The sequence below is a fragment of the Squalius cephalus genome, assembly GCF_949319135.1.
Source record: "Squalius cephalus genome assembly, chromosome: 3".
Taxonomy (NCBI): Eukaryota; Metazoa; Chordata; class Actinopteri; order Cypriniformes; family Leuciscidae; genus Squalius; species Squalius cephalus.
The window spans coordinates 11,565,609-11,591,713 of record NC_137124.1 but is presented as its reverse complement, the minus strand read 5'-3'; the positions used below and the strand labels follow the sequence as shown (position 1 = coordinate 11,591,713).

The 26,105-nt window shown below is 38.1% G+C and overlaps 1 protein-coding gene across 2 annotated transcripts; it reads right to left on the bottom strand.

Annotated features, from left to right (window-relative positions):
• Positions 1-1,664: 1,664 nt before the first annotated feature.
• dtx4a (deltex 4, E3 ubiquitin ligase a) lies at positions 1,665-25,217 on the bottom strand. Of its 2 annotated transcripts, XM_079866230.1 has the most exons (9): positions 24,892-25,217; positions 22,563-22,780; positions 19,679-20,657; positions 7,885-7,946; positions 7,576-7,737; positions 6,948-7,009; positions 6,512-6,832; positions 6,261-6,350; positions 1,665-3,594 (listed from the first exon to the last, which is right to left on the bottom strand). In XM_079866230.1, exons 2-9 carry the CDS (start codon positions 22,771-22,773, stop codon positions 3,367-3,369), a joined length of 2,115 nt encoding a protein of 704 aa, XP_079722356.1. In that variant the 5' UTR covers positions 22,774-22,780; positions 24,892-25,217; the 3' UTR covers positions 1,665-3,366. The 2 variants fall into 2 exon arrangements, with proteins under 2 accessions (XP_079722356.1, XP_079722357.1); XM_079866231.1 differs by lacking the exon at positions 24,892-25,217 and having other exon boundaries at positions 22,563-22,943.
• Positions 25,218-26,105: the final 888 nt, after the last annotated feature.

The following is a 26,105-nucleotide window of genomic DNA, read 5'->3' as shown; positions in this document are numbered from 1 at the left end:
CGAGATGAGCACAAATCTACAATAAGGCCTAGGCAAGCTCGACTTCATAATCATTCAGTATTCTGAGTTTAAGAAAATATGAAAGAAATGTTATGTACTGTTAACAAGTAACTAGAAAGTGGGGTGGTCGATAGTTGATATAATGTTGATATATTTGAACATTTGTATAGATAGATAGAACGACAGACAGACGATAGATAAATAGGTAGAAAGAACGACAGACAGACGACATATAGATAGATAGAACGATAGAAAGAACGACAGACAGATGATAGATAGAACGACAGACATGCATACATATAGATAGATAGACAGATAGATAGTTAGAACAACAGACAGACAGACAGACAGATAGATAGATAGATAGATAGATAGAACAGACAGACAGACAGACAGATAGATAGATAGAACAGATAGATAGAACAGACAGACAGACAGACAGATAGATAGATAGATAGATAGATAGATAGACAGACAGATAGATAGATAGATAGATAGAACAGACAGACAGATAGATAGAACAGACAGACAGACAGACAGACAGACAGATAGACAGACAGACAGACAGACAGACAGATAGACAGATAGACAGATAGACAGATAGATAGATAGATAGATAGATAGATAGATAGATAGATAGATAGAACAGACAGACAGACAGACAGACAGACAGACAGACAGATAGATAGATAGATAGATAGATAGATAGATAGATAGATAGATAGATAGATAGATAGATAGATAGATAGATAGATAGATAGATAGATAGATAGAACAGACAGACAGACAGACAGACAGACAGACAGACAGGACAGAACAGACAGACAGACAGACAGACAGACAGACAGACAGACAGACAGACAGATAGATAGATAGATAGATAGATAGATAGATAGATAGATAGATAGATAGATAGATAGATAGATAGATAGATAGATAGATAGATAGATAGATAGATAGATAGATAGGACAGACAGACAGACAGACAGACAGACAGACAGACAGACAGACAGATAGATAGATAGATAGATAGATAGATAGATAGATAGATAGATAGATAGATAGATAGATAGATAGATAGACAGATCTGATCCAGGGTTATGTAATGTAGAACATTAAGAGCATTAATTATCAAGCTGGATCTTCTGTCTGTGGAGGAAATGACCTGGTCTTAGGAGGGACCAGATGGTCTGTTAATTTGTGTGATGTTCAAATTTTAATTCAGAGAGAGACGCCCTTTTGCCATATTAATAGGTTCTGTCTAGTGCTTATTTTGGGCCTTTTTGAGAATACTGGTGTAAAATGGCTGTCTACCAACAGTTTTGTCAAGTAATAATACATGGGTTTTTTTTGGACATTTCAAGAATTATGCAAAACATTTGTTTAGTATTGTCCATATTAAATTAATATAATTAAAATGTGTTACATATATTGGGACTGTATCGGTCATAAGCCACAAGGTAATTGCACCATCATGCCTGTTATTTTGATTTTGGTTCATAAAACTTTGAGTTAAACATCGCCCCCTGCTGAGTATGATATTTAGTGCCTGACTGACATTAGCAAACTATGCAAAAAGGGCCACATTTCGGTTGAGAAAAACAAAACAAAAACTGCAGCCAGACTGAAAAGAAAAGAAATCCAAACCAGCATTTGCTTTTCTTGAGTACCTTTAATATTTATTCAGTATTCCAGCAGCTATTTAATATGCAAGAGTTGTTTTGTACATTTTATATTATACAGCAACATTAGTTCTCCTAGCTCCATTCTCTGTCTTCACAGTTTTCTGTCCTGGCAGCGATGCCATTTTCACTGTCTCCATAGCAACTATCATGAGGAACTTGGCTGGACAATAAATCAAATCATACAAGTGCAATAAAAGAAATTAAACACTTCACAGTGGAAAAAAAACCTAATAGCTTATAAGAAAAAAGTTAAAGTATATTATAAAAAAAAAAAAAAAAATGATACAAGAAAAATAATTACTCATTTACTTCCACAACATGCTTTTGGATGCAGGGGGAAAAGAATTGTGTACATAAAACACATACATACAGCACATCAACTATAAATGTAAGCTTACACATTTGCATGTACATACATGCAGACGTTTCGTCAACAGCTTTGTAAACAGGTCCACCGTAGACCTACAGAGTACCGACCAGAAAGGCAACCGGAGACAGTTTTTCCACAGGATAGAACTTCAACAGACTTAAGAGGGTAGGTTAGTTGCTCTTAGTAGCCATTTAAAAGGCCAACACCTTCAGCTTTGGAGAATCTAAATCTTATTGGTTCCTAAACCGATGATGTCACAATAAAACACCATAATTGAGCTTGGCTCAGTTTCACACAGTCCCTGTTCGGAACTCTTCAGTCTCCGACAGCAAATCCAATCACAAAGAAACGAGTTAATATTTTCACTAAATTTGTGCGTCGTCCGTCCATTGGCCGCCAGTCTCAACGTTTCTTTAATACTGATTAACGAAGCAGTTTCAGTTGAATGTCTCTCTCTTTTTCTCTCTCTCTCTCTCTCTCTCTCACTCTCTCTCTCTCCCTCTGTCCCTGGAAAGAGATTGGTTCCCATCCCAAAATGAATGACAATACAGGTTTCTCGTTTCGACAATATAAAATAATGTAAGAGATACAATAAAATAAGTACAAATATAAGTGGTTAATGTAAATACTGCAAACATCTCGAAAACTATGCTGTCAAATAAATACCATGGTAATTACTGGAATGTATATGCTAACAAGTGCCACTATGGGGCAGTAAACATTCACGTTCCGGCATCTAAAACTGCAACTGGAGCTTCAAAGTTGGCAACAAGTGGCGGCCTCGGTTCGGTTGCACCAAGGACGTATTCGCCTCTGCGCCGAATGATACAACTACATGCACAGAAGTACCTTTGTTTTGCGTATCCTTCACAGAACTACAATACATTATATGGTGGAGCAGACACCGGCATCTATGTCTGCAGCCCACTAGCGACAAAATCGCACTGTACAAATCGAGTTTTTGTGGGGAGGACGTTAACGGGTCCTTCGAGTTTTCGAAAAGATAACGGCTCCACCACAATAGCGCGCACAGTGCAGTGTTGTTTGTTAACTACAGTTCTTGCAGCTGGCCGTCCCACTTCTGACAGACTCGTACAGTTTCTTTAGCAGTAGGAGGGCAATTATCACTGGAAAAAAACATTGAGCGATGATGACTTATAAACCTTTCAGAGTCCTTAAACTTCGTTTTGTTTTGTTTTTTGATTTCGAAAGTGTCTCAGGCGTTCTGAGAAACAAGAGCTGGGAATTGAATTCAGATTTGGCAACACTAACACAAAAAACATCCAGTCTTTGTCATCCCGACTTGAATTTTCAGTCCCTCAGACACTCTTCCTCAGTGATGCCTTGCGCCCTCAGCTCCTCCAGGACGTTGTCAAGGTGGCCGGAGTCTGGGTAGCCGTGGCCGGTCAGGTTGGAGCCGAACTCGGTCTTGTGATGCACCTCGTTCCAAATGACCGTATCCGTCTCTCCTGTGGTGCTGGATGTGCCCACCGAAAAGATGAGCCGCCGGTCCCAAGCAACCAGCAGCAGCTTCAGCACCTACAAGAGCAGGGGTTGTTTAGAATAAAAGCTGAAAAACCTTACATTTCAAGGTTGAATTGGAATATGTACATTAAAGAGGACCTATTATGCCCTTCTACAAAGTCTTAATTTAGTTTTTGGGCTCTACTAGAAAAGGTTTTCATGCTTGAATGTTCAAAATACATAATTTTTCATACATTTGGGGCCTAAGCACCCTTTTATATGGTTGTATTTGAGGGACTCTGTAGTGCACCCCTTTTCACCTACAGTAACCAATTTTCATACACTTATAGATCTCATCGGGCCAAATAAATTTCGCACTCTAAGTCATAAGCTTCGCCCAACAGGAAGTAGGCTATTATGGGTTGTTTGAAAAACACATGCTCTGGTATTTGATATACTCCTCCTAGGCGATTCATCCGATCGCCACCAGACTCAGTCAGCATGAAGCCAAGACATTGAGGATGCTAAATTGCGAGCAAATTTTTTATATCACGAATGGTTTGGCCATGGCGAGGCAAGACATTTATGGTGAAAAGGGGGAAACAGGAAGTGTGTTGTAACTTCTGCACATTGATTGGTTTTGATGAATCTTCAGCTTGTAGGAGGCTAATCACATGGATGTGACTATTGTGAGTCAAAATCATAGCGCCACCAACTGGCAGCAGGAAGTGTGCCAAAAATGCTTTGAAATGGCGCTCTTCAACCCAATCTGCTTCAAACTTTGTCAAAATAATGTCAAAACACCACAGATGTGCACCTGTGAAAGGATTCTTGATATCTTGAATACTGTAGTAATGGTGATGTGTCAATCTTAGCATGCTTTAAATTGCATGAAACTCGACACACACATCAGCGGTTGTCCAGTTGCTGAGAACAGTGTGTTCAGACATAATGACTTATTTTATTAGGTACTGCATTTGGATATATATATTAGATATGATCAAAATCTACTTTGTCACAGTTTAGATTTTTATGTTATTTATGTTTAAAATGTTGAATCTTCTGGCTCAACTAACTAGGAAACAATATCCAACTGATGCATTGATCTTATTCTGCTTCTCTCTCTGTGTGTGTGTGTGTGTGTGTGTGTGTGTGTGTGTGTGTGTGTGTGTGTGTGTGTGTGTGTGTGTGCATCTATTTTACACTCTTGATGGTTTAGATTTGAACCCTTTCATTGCTGTGTGATTACAGGATAAGAAATCCCTAAGGATTTAGGACAGGGATCGGAAACGTTGGTCCTGGAGTGCCGCTGTCCTGAAGAGTTTAGCTCCAACCCTGAAAAAAATAAACTCACCTGCCTGTAGCCTTAAGCCCTATTCGGATGGTAATTGTTTCTCATAGGGACGTAATGTATTTTCAACATTTACAGGGGCTAGTCTGTGATTTTATTGCCATCTGAATTCAGAATGTCAGTGTTTTGCTCCAACCACCCACATAAAAATCCCTACTTTTTTGCTTTTTGACAAACACCAAGGTCGTGTGGTAATTTAATTGCCTTCCGAATCCACATCTCTGAGTTTACAAGAAGAGATCACTTTAAAATTCACTGTTTAAATCCTTTTTGACCACTGCGTAGCACCGTGTGATAACTGTTGCGCTTCACTGTAATTTGCATGCATTTTACAGATGTACACTTTTATTACTGAAATGCTGGAAAGTGTTTAAAAAAACAAATTTTAATCACCGCTCCACCTCAGCCGAGTGGGAGCTGTTAAGAACAATAATGAGAAAGAGAAAAAAAGCACATAAACATTTGAAATGGGCCGTTACTGTGGCAGCAATACATGCAATACAATTTTAAAATATGTATTATCTACAATTATATACATTAAAGATATAAATGAAGCAGCTTAATGTTTACCTCGTGTAAATAAGAGGTTGCATTAACTTATTTTTGCTAATTTCCCATTTTTTCCCATTCTGCTAATTTCCATTTTAAAATGACAAGTCAGAAAACCATTTCAAATACAGCGTGTCTAGCTTCTTTAAGTATATAATTAAAAGGACATTATTTTCCTATTATTAAATTAAATGTGAATTTATTCTTATTATTCCAAGCATATGACATTTTATTTACAGCAGACCATCATGCGACCGACCACGTTCAACAGTGAGTTCCCAGACGTCCACATTAGAAACAATTACCATTGGAATAGGGCTTTAGTAATCCTGAAGACATTGATTAGCATGTTCAGATTTGTGCTTGATTAGGGTTGGAGCTAAACTCTTCAGGACAGCGGCACTCCAGGACCGACGTTGCCTGTCCCTGACTTAGGATTAGTTTTAATGACAAAATAAAAGGCATATAAACAGTTTATTTGTAGTGCATTGATAACATCGTTTTATATAATTAGTTTAATAATAAGGTTAATAAAAACATTTAAAAAACCTTGAGATAAATACTTCTGGACTTACAAAATTTGAAGGTGTAAATGATAACTTCACATTCATTTGAAAGTGACCAATAACATCCTATCATATGAAATTCATCTATATTTAATTGATCTCATGGATGTGGCTGTTGTGGCTCACGGTCAAAGTGGCACCAGCTGCTGCAGTAAATGTGACCTTTCAACATCAACATTACACACACAAAAAAGTTGAAAATGTAAAAAAGCATAATAGGTCCTCTTTAATTAGTAGATGAATGAGATTTCGTTTTTGAATGTCTGGACACTCACCAGACGGCCTTTCTCACTGTCAGGGAGGTAGCAGTGTCTTGGAAATCCACGAGCTGTGAAGGGCTTCCCAGGGTTGGGATGCTCTGGACCCTAAAACAATCATAGAAAGAGCCGTTTAGACCTACATTGTAGTTATATAACACTGCAGCAGTGCAATATACCATGTAGGTGGCACAAACGCCAAAATGAATGGATGCTCTGGACACTGCAGCGGTTTTTAACAAGCTCGGTTGTAAGTGAGTGACTCTTACCTGAATGCCAGGGGGTATGTTGTAGATAATCCGGATGGTTTTGCAGTCAGGGTGTCCAGGAAGAGAGTGAGGAATGACGTGGTACTCCATCTTGCCCGGTGGCTGGTTGCCGGTTTTAACACCGTAGATGGTTTTGCAGGTGGGACACTGAAGGCTGCCGTCTTTGTTGCCGTTGTTGTACATGGCCACCAGGCACTGCAGGTGGTACTGATGTCCACACTGAGACAGACGACCAACAGACTCTGCCCGAGAAATGCCACCGACACCTGGGCCTTTATAGCCAGATGGACCACAGAGAGACTCCATACAGATAGTGCAGTCCTAAGAAAACAAGAAAACAATTAGTTTAATTCAGTTTAGTTAATCTAATGAAAGATATCTAATGATATATATTATATCTTAGTTATAATTAAAAATATCAATCATGTATGTTCACCTCCTCGGGTGGGTTGCGGACTTTCTGGAGATATCTTCTAACAACTTCTTCTGAAGTTCTACCTGCTCAAATGAAAGAAAAAGTAAGTTAAAACAAATGAGGATTTAGAGAAATAATCTGTCACACATTTTATTATTATGTATTATATATAGATATACATACACAGACTATTGGTCAAAAGTTTGGAATATTTTTATTTTTTTTTTATCTTTTTGAAAGTCGTGTCTTCTGCTCACCAAGGCTTATTTGATCCAAAAATACAATAAAACCAGCAATATTGTGAAATATTATTACAATTTAAAATGACTGTTTTCTATTTTAATATATTTTGGAATGTAATTTATTCCTATGATGGCAAAAGCTGAATTTTCAGCATTATTACAGTCTTCAGTGTCACATGATCCTTCAGAAATCATTCTAATATGCTGATCTCTCTCTTTCTCTCTCTCTATATATAGATAAATAGATAATAAATATATATATATTTATAAATAGTAGTGCTGTCAAATCAATTACTTGCGATTAATCACATCTAACATAAAAGTTTGTAAATATATAATATATGTGTGTATGCATGTGTATATATATACATAAATTATGATATATATTATAATTTGCATAACCTAACCTTTGCGGGCCTGCTTCTTTGAGGTTTTCCGGCAGCAGTGGCCGAGGCCTGGCACAGGTTTGATGTCGCTCTTGCTGACAGGTGGGGGGTGGAGCACAAGTTTGGGCGGGCGGGTCAAGCAGACTGGGAGTCCAGCGGCGCTCATTAGGATCCCAGTGATACCTAACCAAAGACAAGAGAGAGTTACATCTGTTTTGTATTCATCTATTTTTAGGTTCGTTGTCTTTTGTTGCAAAATTATTCCAAATATGTTACTATATTTAATCATCACAGTCACTATTTATAACTTATTTGCATATTGTTTCTCACCTGCCAAAGCTGGATGGACAGGACTGGATCCATTTAAGTTCTTCACTGGGACGGTGGGGACTCTATAAAGGTATAACAAAAGAAACAAGACATGACACATGCTTCCACTACGCAAGCAACCACTCACCAATCAGAAACACACACACACGCACTTCAATGGTCTTATCGATAATCATAATCTTGATCCGAACAGAAATAACCATGTAGTTGTCACAGCTACACCTGATTGCGTATCACCCCCGTCCTGACCCGCAGACATGCCAAGTCATGCTGCAGTGTGTAAACCAGGTCACACCTTCTGCCAGACCCACTGCTGCCACTAACTAAACTGGCAGTGAATCAGCAGACAACAGCAGTGTACCGCACATCAGACCCTCGCATGACCTGATCACCCGCTGCCCATATGTGACGATACATAGACTGCCAGAGAGTACTTAGTCAAACATTTCCATGCCATCTCACCTCAACATTACAGAACATGAGTAAAATTACAAATCTTAACCAACAGTGAGATTTCGAACAAACAAAAACTACTATTGAACAAAGACGTTGGCATATAACTACCATTAAAGGCAACTAATGTAAAGTTGTTTTTATGTTAAACTTCAAAAATAAAAACAAATGGCAATAATCATTGATAAATGTCAATGAATTCTATTGGGGTTTTTTCTAGAAAATTTTACGATAGGCTATTTTTCTGCACCCTTTGAGGGTTGGTTGTTACAAACCATTAGAGAACTATTAGCTTACCAACTATTGAACAAACAAGACAACTAGAACAACATGTTCAAAGATACTCACTGTTTGACCTTGATAACAGTCATGTCTCAACTATTCCGATGATCTCCAAAGAAAAAATCTGAGTCAAAAAGGAAAAAGCGAAAGTAATGTTTGGATTCTTCCTTGCGTTCTGCACTCAAACTTCTTTGAATGTTTGGCAGTCTCTGTACTCGGTAAGATTGATTTGTTTTCCCCCCTCTAGAGAGCCTGGAATCAATGTAGTTTTGTTCACGTATATCCCCCTGCCTCTCTCTCTCTGAGTTGTTCTTCTTCTGGATGAGTTTGTCTTCCCTCACTCTGTCAGCTGTCGCTCTTATAGAGCTAATCCTCGAGTTTCCATCTGTTGACAAGCAGGAAAGAAGGTGATCCACGTCACAGAGACCGGGATTACCTCTCAACGTCACACACTGACACACCGCCATAAGGTTCCATCACACTGGCACATAGTGCAGGTTAGTTGCTCACACACTCTCACACTCACACACACACACACACACACACACACACACACACACACACACATCCATACCATGTGTGTGTCCTGCACGAGTTCAAACATTTTGGTCGTATATGGGCATGCACAGCCAGTGACTATAATGACACAGACACAAGGATATATATGGATGAATCTCACAAAACCGGGATCATATCTCACCCCAAATGAAAATACAATCAGAAATTATATAATATAAAAAATATAATGTACTTAAAAATAAAAATAGCATAATTATATCAATTATATATAATATATTGTCAAATATATTAATATTAATCAAAATTAATATTATATAAAATGTATATAATGTACTTAAAAAATAAGCATAATATAGGCTATAGTTTGTTTATATATATATATATATATATATATATATATATATATATATATATATATATATATATTAAACTATACATTATGCTTATTTTTTAAGTACATGATATACATTGTATATATTAATTATGATTAATATTTAAACTTTTATGTTAGATGCGATTAATCGATTTATCAGCACTAATATATATATAATGTGTATATATTATTATATTTATATATATTTAATATATGCGTGTCTGTGTTTATACACACACGTATATATATATATATATATATATATATATATATATATATATATATGGGGGAACATGTGATGAAACTGTCATGAAAATAATGTCACATTGAGAAAAATCTTAACTGTCTCAAAAATTGGCTTAATTTCATTCTAAAATGTGACCTGGAAATGTAATTTATTTATTTTTTTTGTATGTTTTTTTGCAAGATTCACTCGTACAGCATTTAAACACAAAGACCGCTGATGTGTGTGTCATAGTACGGGATGTTTGGAAAGCAGAAGTGATCAGTGAAAATCTTTGATCGCTCTAAAAAACTTTAGGATGCTGATAACAGAACGAGGATAAACAATGCTATCATAATCGTCATGAACTGTGACTAAATGTGTTCAGACTAAATGTGGAAACGTGTGTGACTGTACATGCTAGCAGAAGTGTTATTAAGAGTATACAAGCTGATCGTATGCACGTCACATCAAGTGCACGGAAACCTCGAGACACAGATCCGTGTGCAGACATCAGCGAGGTGTGAAGGTACATGGTGCCACCACCAAGATGAAGAATGAGTAGAGGAGGGAGAGCAGGGAGCTGACGTGCATGTGCTGGTGGGGGTGAAAGAAGGCGACTGGAAAATCTTCAGTCACGTTTGCTGCTGGCTAATCTAGCGGTATTAGCACAAAACCCATATGGCTGTAGGCGTAAGCACAACTCGCCTGATCAAACCACAGCCAGATGTAGCCACTTACCGACAAACATGAAGAGAGCAATGAAACACGGAAGGGAACAGGTGGAGACGAGAATCTCTGACGTTAAAGGCTTGATGGAAAAAACTCACTGACAAGACCTTTGAACTTGATCTGGTCACAATCTTTTTATACTTTTTAGCTTGTTTAAAGGCGGCATTGTCGACTGAATCCCATTTGCCAGCCCTTTTGCTTCTGTTACAGCAAGATTGTGATTTATTTATGTGATTATTCCTTTGTTTCATAAAATATTAGATGGTAATACCATGGTATGTTCATATAAACCATGTTGCTGAATGATTACGATTTTCAGATAGACTACAGTTAAAGGTTTGAGGTCTCTAAACTTTTTTTTTATGTTTTTGAAAAGTTTTCTATTTTTAATATATTTTAAAATGTAATTTGTAATTCCTGTGAATTTTCAGCATCATTACTCCAGTCTTCAGTGTCACATGATCCTTCAGAAATCATTCTGATATGCTGATTTGATTCTCAACTCAAGAAACATTTATTATTATTAACTATGCTGAAAATAGTTGTGCTCAAGTCAAGGGGTTTTGCTTAGCTTCTTAGCAAAGAATACCATGGTATATGTCCAAAAACACAGTATTAACATGGACACATGTAACACATTTTGAAAGTGAAATCTGTAAAGCTCTATTAATATTCTTACCATAAAACAATCTACACATTTTGAAAGTGAAATCTGTAAAGCTCTATTAATATTCTTACCATAAAACAATCTACACATTTTGAAAGTGAAATTTGTAAAGCTCTATTAATATTCTTACCATAAAACAATCTACACATTTTGAAAGTGAAATCTGTAAAGCTCTATTAATATTCTTACCATAAAACAATCTAACAGAGTACAAACAAATTACACTAGCCTCACATGATTTACAGAGTCAGCAAAATCATGATGCATAATGGCCGGAAAAAAATATTTAAACAGTGATTCTGTGTGCATTCTGTGTGTATTATGTAACTATAATTCAAGCCAGTATCATGACAGTAATGCTTAACTGTACTACTAATGTGCTAAAAGAAAAGTGAAAGAGTTGCATGAATCTAACATCCACTGCAAGTGTACCTGGAAAAGATCAAGGAGGTTTAAAGGTGAAGGGTCATATTAGAGCGAGAGAGTGACGTCAGGCTCAATTACGTCCAGCTATAGGCGCAATATGGGATCCCTGCTTTCACTCGACGCCCACTACAGACACACAAACACACCTACAAAAACTAAGCATGACCGAAGAAGATTTAAAAACACTCTCACGGGGATAAACGTGGTGCCGCTAGCCTGTGGCAGAAACACAACTGAAAATAAACTCAAATATAGAACAAACAAACATTGCGATAAACAACTAATCATTTTCACCATCAACTAAACACCCACAAAAACTGAGAAAAATGTGCAAAAATTTTACCTTTAGGGGTACAATTTTCTTTTTTGGGTGAACTATCCCTTGAAGGTATGAACTTTTCAGGGGTAAATAAGGTACAAAGATGTACTTTTAAGGGTACTGCCCCAGTGACAAGCTGTTGTACCCCTAAAGGAACGATTTCTACACTTTTTTTTTTCCTGAGTGACAGACAAATACTTTCCTGACTGGGCCAAGAGTTTGTGAGACCAATCCTGACCGTTAACAAGCAAATCCTGACTAGTGACAAAGACGAATAAACATTTCCTTTACTCAGACTTCTAACCTTTTTAATAATGACTTGGTGATAAAATGAGAAAGATATACACAATCTAAAATGAAGTCAAAATAAATTTTACACTTTTGTCTGAATTTTAAGGTCTATATATCCAGACATTTCTCAGACTCTCCTGACATACAGAGAGAGTTTTATTTCTAGCTCCCTCTAGTGGTTTACATATTATTTATATATAAACACTGGAGACTGTATTTGCATCACTCTGTTAATTATCACAACAACAAAAAAAGCACATTGTTTATTTAGCGAAAACAGTAATGCACTTGCATAGAATATCTATGAGGAAATACATTTAGGAGGGTTTAGGACAAGGAGGTCACCTATGCTAATGTTTAAGTTTTATGTATTTATTATGCATTTATTTTTGTGCAATGTCTTATGCCGACACTTTGACTTGGGTGCATTACTGTAAAGATGATTTTTGTCTGTTTGCAGGTGAAATAATATTCTGAGGTAATAAAAAGCAGCACAAATGCTATTAAGGACCTGGAACATATCAGTAAAAAAAAAAAAAAGTAAAGTAAATCCTGTCTATTAGCACTCCTTAACAAGTTATATGTTACTGTAAATACTGGACACTGGGGTCCAAAGGTCTCACTCTCAACACAGGTGAAAATGTTTCTACTTTGCAGTTAAACTTTTATTAAAAACAATGTTCGCTACAATTTATAGTTTATTATTTTTTCCTCTCAATTATGTCACAATAACAATATGTTATATTGTTTAAACGATACATTTTCTCGTAACGAGATGTCATGGCGTTAAAATGATATATTTTCTCGTATATTTTCTCACAAAAACAATGTTTTTACCATTATAATGGGATATATCGCTAAAACAACTTATTTTGTACCTGACATGGCAAGTGTGGAAAATAGGTCTTTATCACAGTCTGCGCGTCGTCACATCCAGCTTCGATTTGTGGCGTAATCGAATTTCCGCCTGCATTATTGTAAATTGACGATCGCCAATTTTGAAAAGAAAATTTAACGAACTTGGTTGAACTTGACAATAGAATGGTGCAGGTCTGACATGTCACTTTGTAGGCTAAAACACAGAAGTGAGTTAGCATTTTAGCACTTCCAGTTCCATCGTTCCAAAGTCAATGGCTTTTTGAATTGGGTTTTGGTTAAATGGCTAAAATAAGGTCTGTGGTGAACAAGCTCAAGACACTTTCACATTTTATTCTACGACATAAAATACATCAGTTCTACCCAACTCGTGATTTTTTGAAGCGATTACGTGTCTAGAAAAAGGCGGTTGCTAACAAGTGGCTAAATGGGTCTACAGAAGCTATCGGGGACATTAAACAGGGAAACTCAGTCCACTTTAACAGCATCATTATGCTTATAATTGTGCTCTCATAAAATAGTCAAACTCAAACGTTCTGGGAAAATGAAAATGTTTTTTTTTTTTTTTTTAGATAAAAGCTGAAAGAGCTGATGGTGACGTTGAATTCATGGGACCGTGGTGTAGTTCGTTTATAGCCAACCTTTAGCTTTTTACTCCAGGCGACTGCATTTATGCTTCAAAATTCATAAAACTTGTGTTTATCTGTGATATAGATAAGTATATCTTGATGGAAAAAAACGTGCAAGTATCATAAACTTTTGTTATATTTACATTTAGTCATTTAGCAGACGCTTTTGTCCAAAGCGACTTACAATTTAGGATGTTGATCACAGAGCTTGTTTTTAGCGATATGGGAAAATCCTATTGGACTTTTCTCGAGGGAACCAGTGTGATGCGAACTGCCCGTTGGCCTACAAAGTGACGTCATCCCTGCATCACTCTATAAACATAAGCATTGGGCACTGCCATCCATACAGGCTAACAGCAGAAGTTACTTTACTATATTATTTGAAGCTTCCACTTTTCAAACGAGGACTGTGATAAAGGCCTTTTTCCCACATTATCACGTCACATGCAAAATATGTAAATTTAACGATATAATATCTTGTTATAACAGGAAAGCATATCTTTTTATGACATATGTTGTTATTAAGAGAAAATATATTGTTTTCATGAGAAAAATATGTTGTTTTAATGACATAGCATCTTGTTATGATGAAAAAATATGTTGTTTAAATGACACATCTCGTTATTATGACATAATTGAGTGGAAAAAATAATATGTGGCAGCCATGCGCCTCTGTAACACTTATTTTATCAGGAACTAAAACAAAAAATGATTTTCAGAATTTAGCAATTGGTTTGTCCCCTTTCACTTCAATGACAGAAGCCGTTGTGCTGCATGAACCTAGAAATATAGCAGAATCTGGAATATAACTTGTGCATTTAGCAGCATAAGCTTTCTAGTTTAAATTCGAGACTTTTGGACCCCACGCACGGTGCACCACTGTTCAAAAGTTTAGGGTCGACAAGACTTTTTAAGGTTTTTGAAAGAAGTCTCTTATGCTCAGCAATGCTGCGTTTATAACTATATTGTAATATATTGTTACAATTTAAAATAACTTAAATCCATCGCATCCATCCGATCTACCATTTTGGCACAATCCAACACTGACTGACCCCAAACTTTTGAACGGTAGTGTAGTGTATATACAAAAGATATATGATATACAAGATGATACTGTGTTTATCCACAAAACCACAGAAGTCTTACACAATACTGAGCATTCATGATTGCCATTATAAGATGTTTCTGTGCGTGTGCGTGCTTGTAAAAATCCAAACCCCATCTTGATGCTTATCAGTATGCCAGTGCACGCCAGAATATGACGTTCGTTGGCTCACTTCACTTTTAGTGGCTCACTCCTCATCCCAGTCATATGCCACAACGCATAAACCTAAAATCTGCGCTCCTCCAGTGTCTGAGACAGACGTTTGTGTCTACAGGACAGCGTCTGAGTCTCACACAAGCACACACACACTCAAAACAAACACTTGCTCAATCAAGCAACTATTCCCAAACCTCCTTCACACAGACTACCAAATCTCTTCCCCCTCCTCTGTCTTTCCACTGACACCCCCCTCCTCCCTCCTCCCTTTAACTGCATTGTGTTGCAAATATAAAACCCAAGCTGCCGACTGCCAACAAAGGTTGCCTTGGATACGCACTCGGCGCACACACACGCTCTCGAAAACACTCGCACAATAGAGCTAAAGGGGCCCCCAGGAATGAATGGAGCCTGGGAACGGGGAACAGGGAGAACGGGACAGAAAGAAGGAGGTGGGAGTCTAATGAACGAGACTGACCTGTTGACACTCATGGAGGACTCCCATCGACCAGCTATGTCTAGAAAGCTTCCTTTCATTAACTATTCTCTTGCCTTCATGGAGCCCACAGGCCACACAGTTTTTCCAAGTATAATGTGACACACACTACCGTTCAAAAGTTTGGATCTTTAAAAAAAAAAAAGACATCAATACTTTTACTGTATTTTTGATCGAATAAATGCAGCCTTGGTGAGAAGAAGAGATTTCTTTTTAAAAACTTTTAGTAGCAGAACAGAAGTGTAATATAATGTAACACTGCTATTACTTTCAGAGAGACTCACACTTCCTGATCCTAAAGTCTAGTATAACCTAAGCATGATCCTCAAAACCTATTCTCCCTTCCAGACCTCGGTCGGAGTAGTGTTCATTTCGTTAAAGTCATAATTGTATCCCTTAAAAATCATGTTTGATCACCCAAAAAAAATTAAAAAAACATTCCTGTGAAAAAATAATTATTCATGCCTTAAAATATGTACATGAAAATGTAACTCATGAATATATGCAGACCCAAGAATATGCAAATTAGCCCTGCCTCCACTCACTCCAGCTCTGAATACCTGATCCACTCGCTCAACTTTACTGCAGTAAATGCTACACGATGGCAAGTGGAAATATTGGTTTAATTCAGCCATATTATGCTAGAACCAAAAACTGATTTAGAAGAAGTGGAAGAGTGAATTATACAAGCTCGTACAAGTCGATGTATCAGAATGGTAATGCGTTTTATGTATCACTCTCTACAATGTCGAACATATAACAGTAATTAATACGATTAGCCTTTTGCTTGACTACGTTATCAAACAGCTAATAATGTTTTACTAATGTTACACAAACCATGTTCTTGTTCGCCATCTCAGAGTCAGACAGCTGTCTTCTAAAAATCAGAATCCTTAGAAACGCTTTGAGCAACTCAGAACGCCAGTGGAGAAAGGCACAGTTCAACATAACATCGTAATATACATCATAAACATACAGTAATTCACCCAATATATTGGTACATATAGCTTTAATGCTTGCAGTTGCCAGATTTCAAGAGTCTAAAATCCCCTATGCAATCTGGCAACCATGTGCACCCGCTCTCTCTACACTTCTGAAGAATCACGAATGATCTGAAAACACAGACAAACAAGTAAGCAGGAGTTTAGCGATCTCTACTGAGATATTCTGCTCAAATGAAAGTGTCACTCAGTCAGTCAGTGTTCGCTTGCTGCGACTAAATCTGCGATCAAACCTTCTCAGTGAAGAAACTGTAATAAATCTAAACACGGATCTCGACTATATTGTTTGGCATTGTTCTTGCCGAATTAATGCACTAAAGCAACTCCTGTGTGACAATGTCTTTTTTTGCTGTTGTCTTAAGTAAACATTCATGTAATTTGCAATTATTGAAACTTTTAATTTTTTAGAGAAGTTTCTTGCTTTACCAGTTTTCATTATGTGGAGAGCGTGTTAATTTATATGATACACAGCCTATAATAAATCAAGAAACTAGATGAGGTAAAATAAACCATGCATGTCAGTTGACATTCTCTTGATTTGTACTTATAGGTGAATAATAGCTGCATGAAATGTAAAAAACAAAAAAATTATAATCATTGCAATAATAATTTTGATCAAAATAATCATAATTATCAATTTAACCACGGAAATTTGACTAGACTGAAATGAACAGACATTTAGTCGACTATACTTGACTAAACAAAAACAGGATAAGATTGACTAAAAATGATGAAAACTAAAAAGCACATTTGACACAGGCCTAAGACTAATTAAAAATATTGCTGAGAAAATTAACCAGTTTAAATTTCCCATCTCTGACCACTAAGTGTTCTTCCACTCATGCCACTTTCTAGACAACCTGTACCAATTCCACTTGAAAATAACCAATGAAACACTGCTTTAGTCATCACCATCTTGAAAACTGTCAAATGATATTTCAAACTGAAGTTGAGGTTGAAAGTTGGGATCGATCCATTCTGACGTTAAAGGTTTAATGTTTGACCCCAGTCGCCGTTCCAGTGGTTATGAGAGAATTCTGGCTTACTGAGTACCGAGGTCCGCCTCCAAAAGTAAAATGTGAAAAGCGAGTGGAAGCAGGGTAGAATGAAATTCAGGTTCAGACCAAGCATTTAAAACACTACAGGCCAGCAGTGCTAAATTAAACTTTCTTACTTTTAACAGGCCTAAATGTGTCAACCTTTCAAGTATTCTTGAAACACAAGTTCCTTTTCTTCAAAAATAAACTATAAGAGAAGTGAAACCATTTCAAAGCACAGGCCTACATACAAACAAAACCAGGTAAAGTCAACAAATGAGATGTATTGGATTCAAGTTCTCAATTGTCATGTTTTAATACAGCATTTTTAGTCTGTTCACAAAGGTGAAATGTGTTCTGAAAACAGCAATAAATCTGAGCTAACTATCCCTGTGTACACATCCCAGAGTGACAGACTTTCTGTAAACAGTCAAGGTTTTGACATTTGAGGCAGTAGAGGCTGAATTCAAGCTAAAACATTTAACAATCTCACATTTTATTCACAAGGAGATGCAAGCACAAAATCTGGTCTTCAGCATTTTGTAAGTTGTGGTCAGTCACATTAGAGAAATTTGGACAAAAAAAAGTTTCAATAAGCAAAAAAACAAAAAAGTGGAAGCACAGTTCAGGGATCACTTTCGAACCAAGCAGCTTTCTGTTGGTCAATGCATGACCAAATTAGGAGGAGCAAAATCTGCATGGGTAATTTTTTTGACCTCAACCAAAAAACTCCCGATCACGTGGGTTTCTATTGAAATGACTAGATTTCGCCCATGACAAATCACATTGCAATGGTAAATGTAACCACCTGTAGGCGGCTGTATTCAGTAGCCAACTTTGTTCTTATACACTACCAGTCAAAAGTCTGGGGTCGGTAAGATTTTAATGTTTTTAAAGTCTCTTATGCTCACCAAGGCTCCATTTACTTGATTAAAATTTGTAAATAAACTTTAACTTGTGATGGCAAAGCTGAATTTTCAACAGAGAATGAACCTCAATCAATGTTGAAAACAGTTGTGCTGCTTAAAGGGTTAGTCCACCCAGTTACTTCATCCTCACTCATTATTCACCTAGTTACTCACCCTCATGTCGTTTCAAACCAGTAAGACTTTTATTCAACTTCGGAACACAAATGAAGATCTTTTTAATGAAATCTGAGAGCTTTCTGTGCCTCCATTGACAGCTACGCAACCACCACTTTGACGCTTCAAAAATATCATAAAGAGATCGTAAAACGAATCCATATGAATTGTGCGGTTTAGTCCAATTTTTCATAAGAGACACGATCGTTTTATATGATGGACAGATTGAATTTAGGCTTTTATTCACATTTAAACATTGATCAACTCACTCATCAGTTGTGGTAAACGGAAGCTCAAGCATGTTTAATTGACGTGCGAGAACCAATGAGATTCATTCTCGTGTTACGCATCACGCTTGAGCTTCCGCAAGAACCAATGAGGTTCATTCTCGTGTTACGCATCACGTTTGAGCTTCAGCAAGAACCAATGAGGTTCATTGTCGTGTTACGCATCACGTTTGAGCTTCAGCAAGAACCAATGAGGTTCATTCTCGTGTTACGCATCACGTTTGAGCTTCAGCAAGAACCAATGAGGTTCATTCTCGTGTTACGCATCACGTTTGAGCTTCAGCAAGAACCAATGAGGTTCATTCTCGTGTTACGCATCACGTTTGAGCTTCAGCAAGAACCAATGAGGTTCATTGTCGTGTTACGCATCACGTTTGAGCTTCAGCAAGAACCAATGAGGTTCATTCTCGTGTTACGCATCACGTTTGAGCTTCAGCAAGAACCAATGAGGTTCATTCTCGTGTCACGCATCACGTTTGAACTTTTTGAATCATCAAAGTGGTAGTTGTGTAGTTATCAATGTAGGAACAGAAAGCTCTCAGATTTCATAAAAAATATCTTAATTTGTGTGCCGAAGATGATGAAACTCTTACGGGTTTGGAACGACATGAGGGTGAGTAATTAATGACGGAATTTTCATTTTTGGGTGAACTATCCCTTTAATATGTTTGTGGAAACTGTCTTTTTTAGGGATCTCTGATGAATTCAAAAGAACAGCAAAAACGTACTGATCGCAGCCTTTTGAATGCTACACTCTTTAAAATAAAGGAAAACCCCCTTTTGGAACCTTTCTTTTCATTTAATTTACAATCACAGGTGACTGCAGTTGTTACAACTTACCCTGATGCAATGAGTGCCCGTGACTGTGCCATGGCGATTCTCTGCAGGGCGGGGCGGCTAAGGCCTGCCAGACTACTGCGCGGTGGCACCGGGGCGGCACAAGCTGCTGATGCCGTAGACACAGGACCCAGAACACGAGCAGACGGCGTGGGAGCGCAGGTGGTCACTGTAGATATAAGGGCGTTGGAGGGTGTAGGTGCTGTAGGGTTGGACGCAGAGGTCGTGTAGGGTATGGCAGAAGGAGGCGGGGGTGGCGGTACAGCAGGTGGAGGAGGACGGTTAGAGGATATCGACAGGGCAGCAGTGGCTGAACCCAGCAGAGAGAGGGAGTGTCCGAAGCCTCCGCTAGCACCCGAGGTGGAGTTCCTATGTGGCGAGAGGACTCTGGAAAGGGAAGGAGGGTGAGGCAGGGTTAGAGAGTAAGAGTGTCCCCTTGATGGCGCCTTTGGGCTCGGCGGCTTGGGTACCGGCGGGGGTTTCCGCCCGAGAGTTTGTGCCATGCTAGGGGTCTTGACGCCCAAGACTAGCATACACTGTTGGCAGGAACATGGTTGACCAAGTGAAGTGATAGCAGAAGCTGGGAGAGCTCCACTGGGATAGGCACTGCCATTCCCTCCACTAACCCCTGAAACGCCCACTCCCAAGAGTCCACCACTTCCAGCGGACGACCACGCGTGCGGCTTAGGCAGCGGGCCGGAGACGAGCGGGTAGGCCAGGTCTGAGCGCCTCTGGATGCGCCGGCGCCGTTGCGTCTGTCCATTGATCTGCGTCATACTCTGCAGGTCTATAAGGTAGCAGAAGCCCAACGGCGTTAAGTCCAGCCAGGGCTGCTGCCGGTCCCGAGCCGCCTGGATGGCGATGCTGACCTCTGTGTCGTACGGCGTCCATGAGCCCGAGTCATTCTCCCATTCCCACACCCAACCCTGACCAGGGGCCGACCGCGGGTCGTAGAAACTTCGCCGCACGGGTCTTAGTGTACCTGTAAGGAAGAGCAGAGAGGTTAGTTTAGCAAAACTACCGGGATTGTGCACTTTAAAATGCCCACTAAACTATTTGATGAGCACAGTCCTGTGTTGATGTATTTCTTATTAAAAACAGGAATTTGAACAGGAAGAAACAGGAACCCATAAGACTACCGCTCATCTTCAGAACACAAATCAAGATATTTTATGAGCTAATAGGCTGATTACATTTGAATATTTTAATTATGAGCTCTATGCATGTGTGTTGATCAGTGTTTATATATATGAAATTAAATCTGTTCATCATTTAAAGTGATTAAACCGCTTGATTCATGTGAAATACTTTTATGATGTCTTTTAGTATTTTTTGGTTGTGTGGATTTCCAATGGATATACTAAATGAAATAAAAAATTAAAAAAGTTTATGTTTGTGTTCTGAAGATGAACTGGAGGTTTATAGCTTTGCAATGACATGAGGATGAGAACATGATAACAGAATTTTTTATTTTTGGGTGAATTATACTTTTACTTAGCCAATGGTCTATTATTAAAATGTTATTAATAATTATTCATAATTTTTATTCATAAAATATTTAAATTATTATATTACTGAATTACAATTCATTTATGTAGTAGTACATAAAAAATAAATATTATAGCACATCATACACAGATGACTCATGATTGTTTTTACCTTCTATTTCTAGAGGCACGCGTTTTTATAATTTAAAGGGAAAGGGGCTCTCAACTCTAAGAACTTATTATTGGACAACAAAAAAGTATATGCATGTACAAGATGAGTCATCTATATTAATTGATCCACCTGAGAGAGAAAGAATGCAAACCTTACATGTGCATATCTTAGTGATGCTCTGAAATAAATTCAGCCAAAATAGTTTTTGTCGTGACGTTTAATTTGTGCTTCTCCAATGATGTGTTTTGACTGTGTCAGAGTTTATTTTGTGTACACAATGAGGAAAATCTACAAAAGGCAAATATCAGTACTAGTGTTTATGCACTTCAATGTGACGAAAAATTTATGCTAGAGAAGAAATATGTAAAGTTTGTTCAGCTGAAATATCGAGAGGTGTCTGGTTGCCGAAGAGCTTTACTATGACTGGTTTAATTTATCACCTGAGAACATGACACCCTGAACAGCATAAAGAGTTCAATTAACCAACTACACAAATTTAATCGTTTTGCAGAAAAACTATGCGTTAGTACTTCAGTACAATTAGTCTCAAGAATTTGACAGTGCATAAACTGCAACACAAAGGTTATCCATCAGACCCCCCTTCATGACCTCGCTCTACTACCATTCATTTTTCCATCTCCTCCTCCCTCGTGTTTTTGGAGCGATGGGCCGCTACCCTTCGTCGACCCTATTCTCTCCATTCCTCCATCTTCCCATGAAGTCTAGTCAGTCTTCCACAATGGCCTTTGTCAGGATGGGTGATAGAGACTCCCAAAATTCTGACAGCCAACAATCCACCCCTTTGTTTCGGCTTCACGTTGCCCCTTGTTATAGGTTCAACTCATCCCTTCATTCTCGCCAGCAAAGCACTCATGTGCATTGACAAAAATCATTAGGAGTTCATGGCAGAGCCACTTGAACTCCACATTGCATGAGACATAAACAAGTGTGAATTACAAACATTAAGCTTTAAACTACATCAGTGATCTGACTTGAGAAAAATGAAGAGGTTGTTGTTGCTGAAATGAAGGTTTTGAGGCCCAGCCCAACCTTTTTCATACCACGGTGAGCTTTCAAAACATCTGCAGACCTTTGCCTTCAAGTCATCACAATACAGATCTGAGTTCATTGGCGCATTTGTGTGATCTCAGAGCAAACGCACCGTATTAATAAAACACAATAGATGAGCAAGAAGATAAAAATCATGTAGGATATCGTTCTCTCTCACCGGTATCTTGCCGAAACTGGTGCATAGACTGCAGGTCAATGATGTACGGCGATAGACGCGAGTCGACCTGGCCCAGAACCACGCTCCCGGCGCCGCGAGGGTCGCTGCGGATCACCGCCTCGATATGATGGGACACCGCCGGGCTGTAGGGTCGCCAGCGCCCGTGCTCGTTCAGCCATTCCCAGACGACCACGGCCGAGGCTAACAACATCTCATACCTACGCGAAGAAAAATAAAGTCACGTCCACAATAATGACGTCTGAATGTGTCTTGACTCAGTTCATTATTTTGCAGCGATTAATTCCCGTGCACAGCACAGGTGCGTTTAGAAGCAAGCGATGCATTTGACCACAAAGGGAATGTTATGCAGCATGCTGTGGCAAGCCATTTGAGCATTTATTCCTTTAAACTAACTAGTGTCTACTTTATGTTTCTAGTGCACGTTTTTCGCTACTTGTGAGTAACCTAAGTAGCCTACCTTCAATTTCAATAATAACATGCATTATTTATCGGCTAATTGTCAGTAGCTATCATTACTAGTTCATATTCCAGCTTTACTTACATGTATTTACTTAATACTGGTACCCATTTAAGAGACTATTGGTAACACTTTAGTTTAGGGGACAATTCTCACTGTTAACTAGTAACTTATTAGAGCATGCATATTACTATGATATTGTCTGTTTATTAATACTTACTCTGCATATTCTACATCCCTACATACTACCCAATACCTAAATTTAACAACTACCTTATATTAATAAGCGGTAAATAATAAGAGTTTATTGAGGCGTATAGTCGTAGTTAACGGAGAACTCCGGTCAATTTTAACATTGAGCTCATTTTTTTGTACATTTGGAGTGCTGTCAATACAGAGAACAACGACAAAAATCGGTGTTGCCTACAACGTGTTATCCTCTTTTTAAAATTTGCACCCTGTTGACTTCAATGGGGCAAGTTTTAAACCTGCTTTTAGCCTCTTAACATCCTTGATGTGTCATTACAAGTGCACAGCCAATGTGAGTGATTCCTTCGGAGTGAACGCGGGTCAGTCTGACTGCAGTAGATGTGAAAGATATGAATAAAAATGATATTTATTTAGCCAGCGCTCATACCTGTATTTACATCCTGTTTTCAGTCAAAGTCCATAGTAATCGATTGTCGAGTTCACGCGCATTGGTTTAGTACCTATGATCATGCGCGTGAACTCGACAATCGATTACTATGGACTTCGACTGAAAACAGGATGTAAATACAGGTATGTGCGCTGGCTGAATAAACATCATTTTTATTCATATCTTTCACATCTACTGCAGTCAGATTGACCTGCATTCACTCCGAAGGAATCACTCACATTGGCTGTGCACTTGTAATGACACATCAAGGATGTTAAGAGGCTAAAAGCAGGTTTAAAACTTGCCCCATTGAAGTCAACAGGGTGCAAATTTTAAAAAGAGGATAACACGGTGTAGGCAACACCGATTTTTGTCGTTGTTCTCTGTATTGACAGCACTCCAAATGTACAAAAAAATGAGCTCAATGTTAAAATTGACCGGAGTTCTCCTTTAATAGAAAGTTAATACTGAGAATTGGGCCCTAAACTAAAGTGTGACCAACCTTTCTATCAATTAATTTAATTTAGTCTCTAATAACTGTTTGTGTGTATTGAACTAAACAATTTAGTCTCTAATATTTAACTAGTAATAATAATAAAAACAGTGTAATAGGTCCAAGCAACAATTGAAATAATATAGTCAATGAATAGTAAATAATAAAAACCTGAACCATATATACAAATATTAATTCAATAGCAAAAATCTGCGATTTGTTACTACTAAACAATGATTAGCCACTTAGCAATGGTACTATAACAGTAGGCTACCAGTGATACCGAAAAAGAAACAGAAGTACAGAAACAGAAGGTAATAATAACAATGTATTAAATGTAGCAAATAAAAGTATTAGTAACATAAAATATATAGGCAATGTAAATGTTATAGACAATAAATGTTAAAACCGCTTGCCACAGAATGTTGTGTTACATGCAAGACATTTTAGTAACGCATTTCTCCATTGCATCCTTAAAATGTCCATTCTCTGATAAAGAAAAATGCAAGGCAGATGTTTAATTCTGTTCGTCATCATAACATTCATTCTCTTTAATATAAAATGGCAGCGGTTCATTTTGTCATGGTGGCTCAGTTACTTGTTTTATCTGTCAATTATAACATATTCACAACCCATATTTTCCAACTGAACGTTCAAGATGCAAAAGCAAAAGGCCCGTTATCTCCCAAATTGCGACGAATTAAAGCATGCAAGCACTCACCAATAAGAGATCGTTCGTTTGCATTCAAATCATTGAAGAAGGGGGTAATTCCTTGGGCGAATCCATCTTAACTTGAGCAAAAAAGTATCCGTGCGATTTAACAATAGTCCCAGATTTTTTTCACAGAGGAAAAGGCAAATCGAATTATTGCATTGTTTTACTTTAAAATGCACAGTCGACGCAAAACGCAGTTAAAGATCTCTTAAACGACATGCCTCATTTTACCTACTGCCGCGTAAAGACATTTAAATGTTATTCTTATTCTAGTAAGGAATGTGCAGGATTCTTCGATTGTTTGCGTGACTCTGCCTGTGGCCACGCCCACTGGGGGCTAAACTGACCAATGGCGTGGCGATTACGACGCCCACTGACGTTTAACTGACCAATGGTCTGCGCAGGAGTGCAACTTCCGACTCAAGTGTCTCCTCCTAAAATCTTCACAAACGTACGTGCATTCGATGCTTTTCTACAGATATAAAATAAAATCAGTAAATTCAGCGACTGTCATCATAAAGAATTTAGGATGCCGCGTGTTTACATGTCCACTATTGTTTTTTTGAAAGAAAAAAAAAAGTAAGTGGAGATGCCGGGGATTGAACCCGGGACCTCATACATGCGAAGCATGCGCTCTACCACTGAGCTACATCCCCGTCCATAGCGACAAGGAGGAAATGGAGGCTATGCTTGTAAAAGTGTAAACTTCCCTACTGAAACGTGTATGTAGCGGTATTTATTCATTCAATTGAGTTCTGTATTCTTCTGTGGTTTTGTTCAAACCCGGTTCCAGCGAGTTAAGCCGAAAACTGTTGACTAGCTGGTTCAGACATGTCTAATTAGACCTGAAACTAACTTTGCAGGAGTTAAAATATTGATAGTTGGAGAGGCTCATTAGATTAAGCTGCCATTCTATTACTTACTATTTCTAAGACTCATTTAAACCTCCATTCTCTCTAACATTTCTTATCTATCTATCTGTCCATCTGTCTATCTGTCTGTCTGTCTGTCTGTCTATCTATCGGTATGTCTGTCTGTCTGTCGGTATGTTTGTCTATCTGTCTGTCTGTCTGTCTGTCTATCTATCGGTATGTTTGTCTATCTGTCTGTCTGTCTGTCTATCTATCGGTATGTTTGTCTATCTGTCTGTCTGTCTGTCTGTCTGTCTCTCTGTCTGTCTGTCTGTCTGTCTATCTATCGGTCTTTCTGTCTGTCTGTCT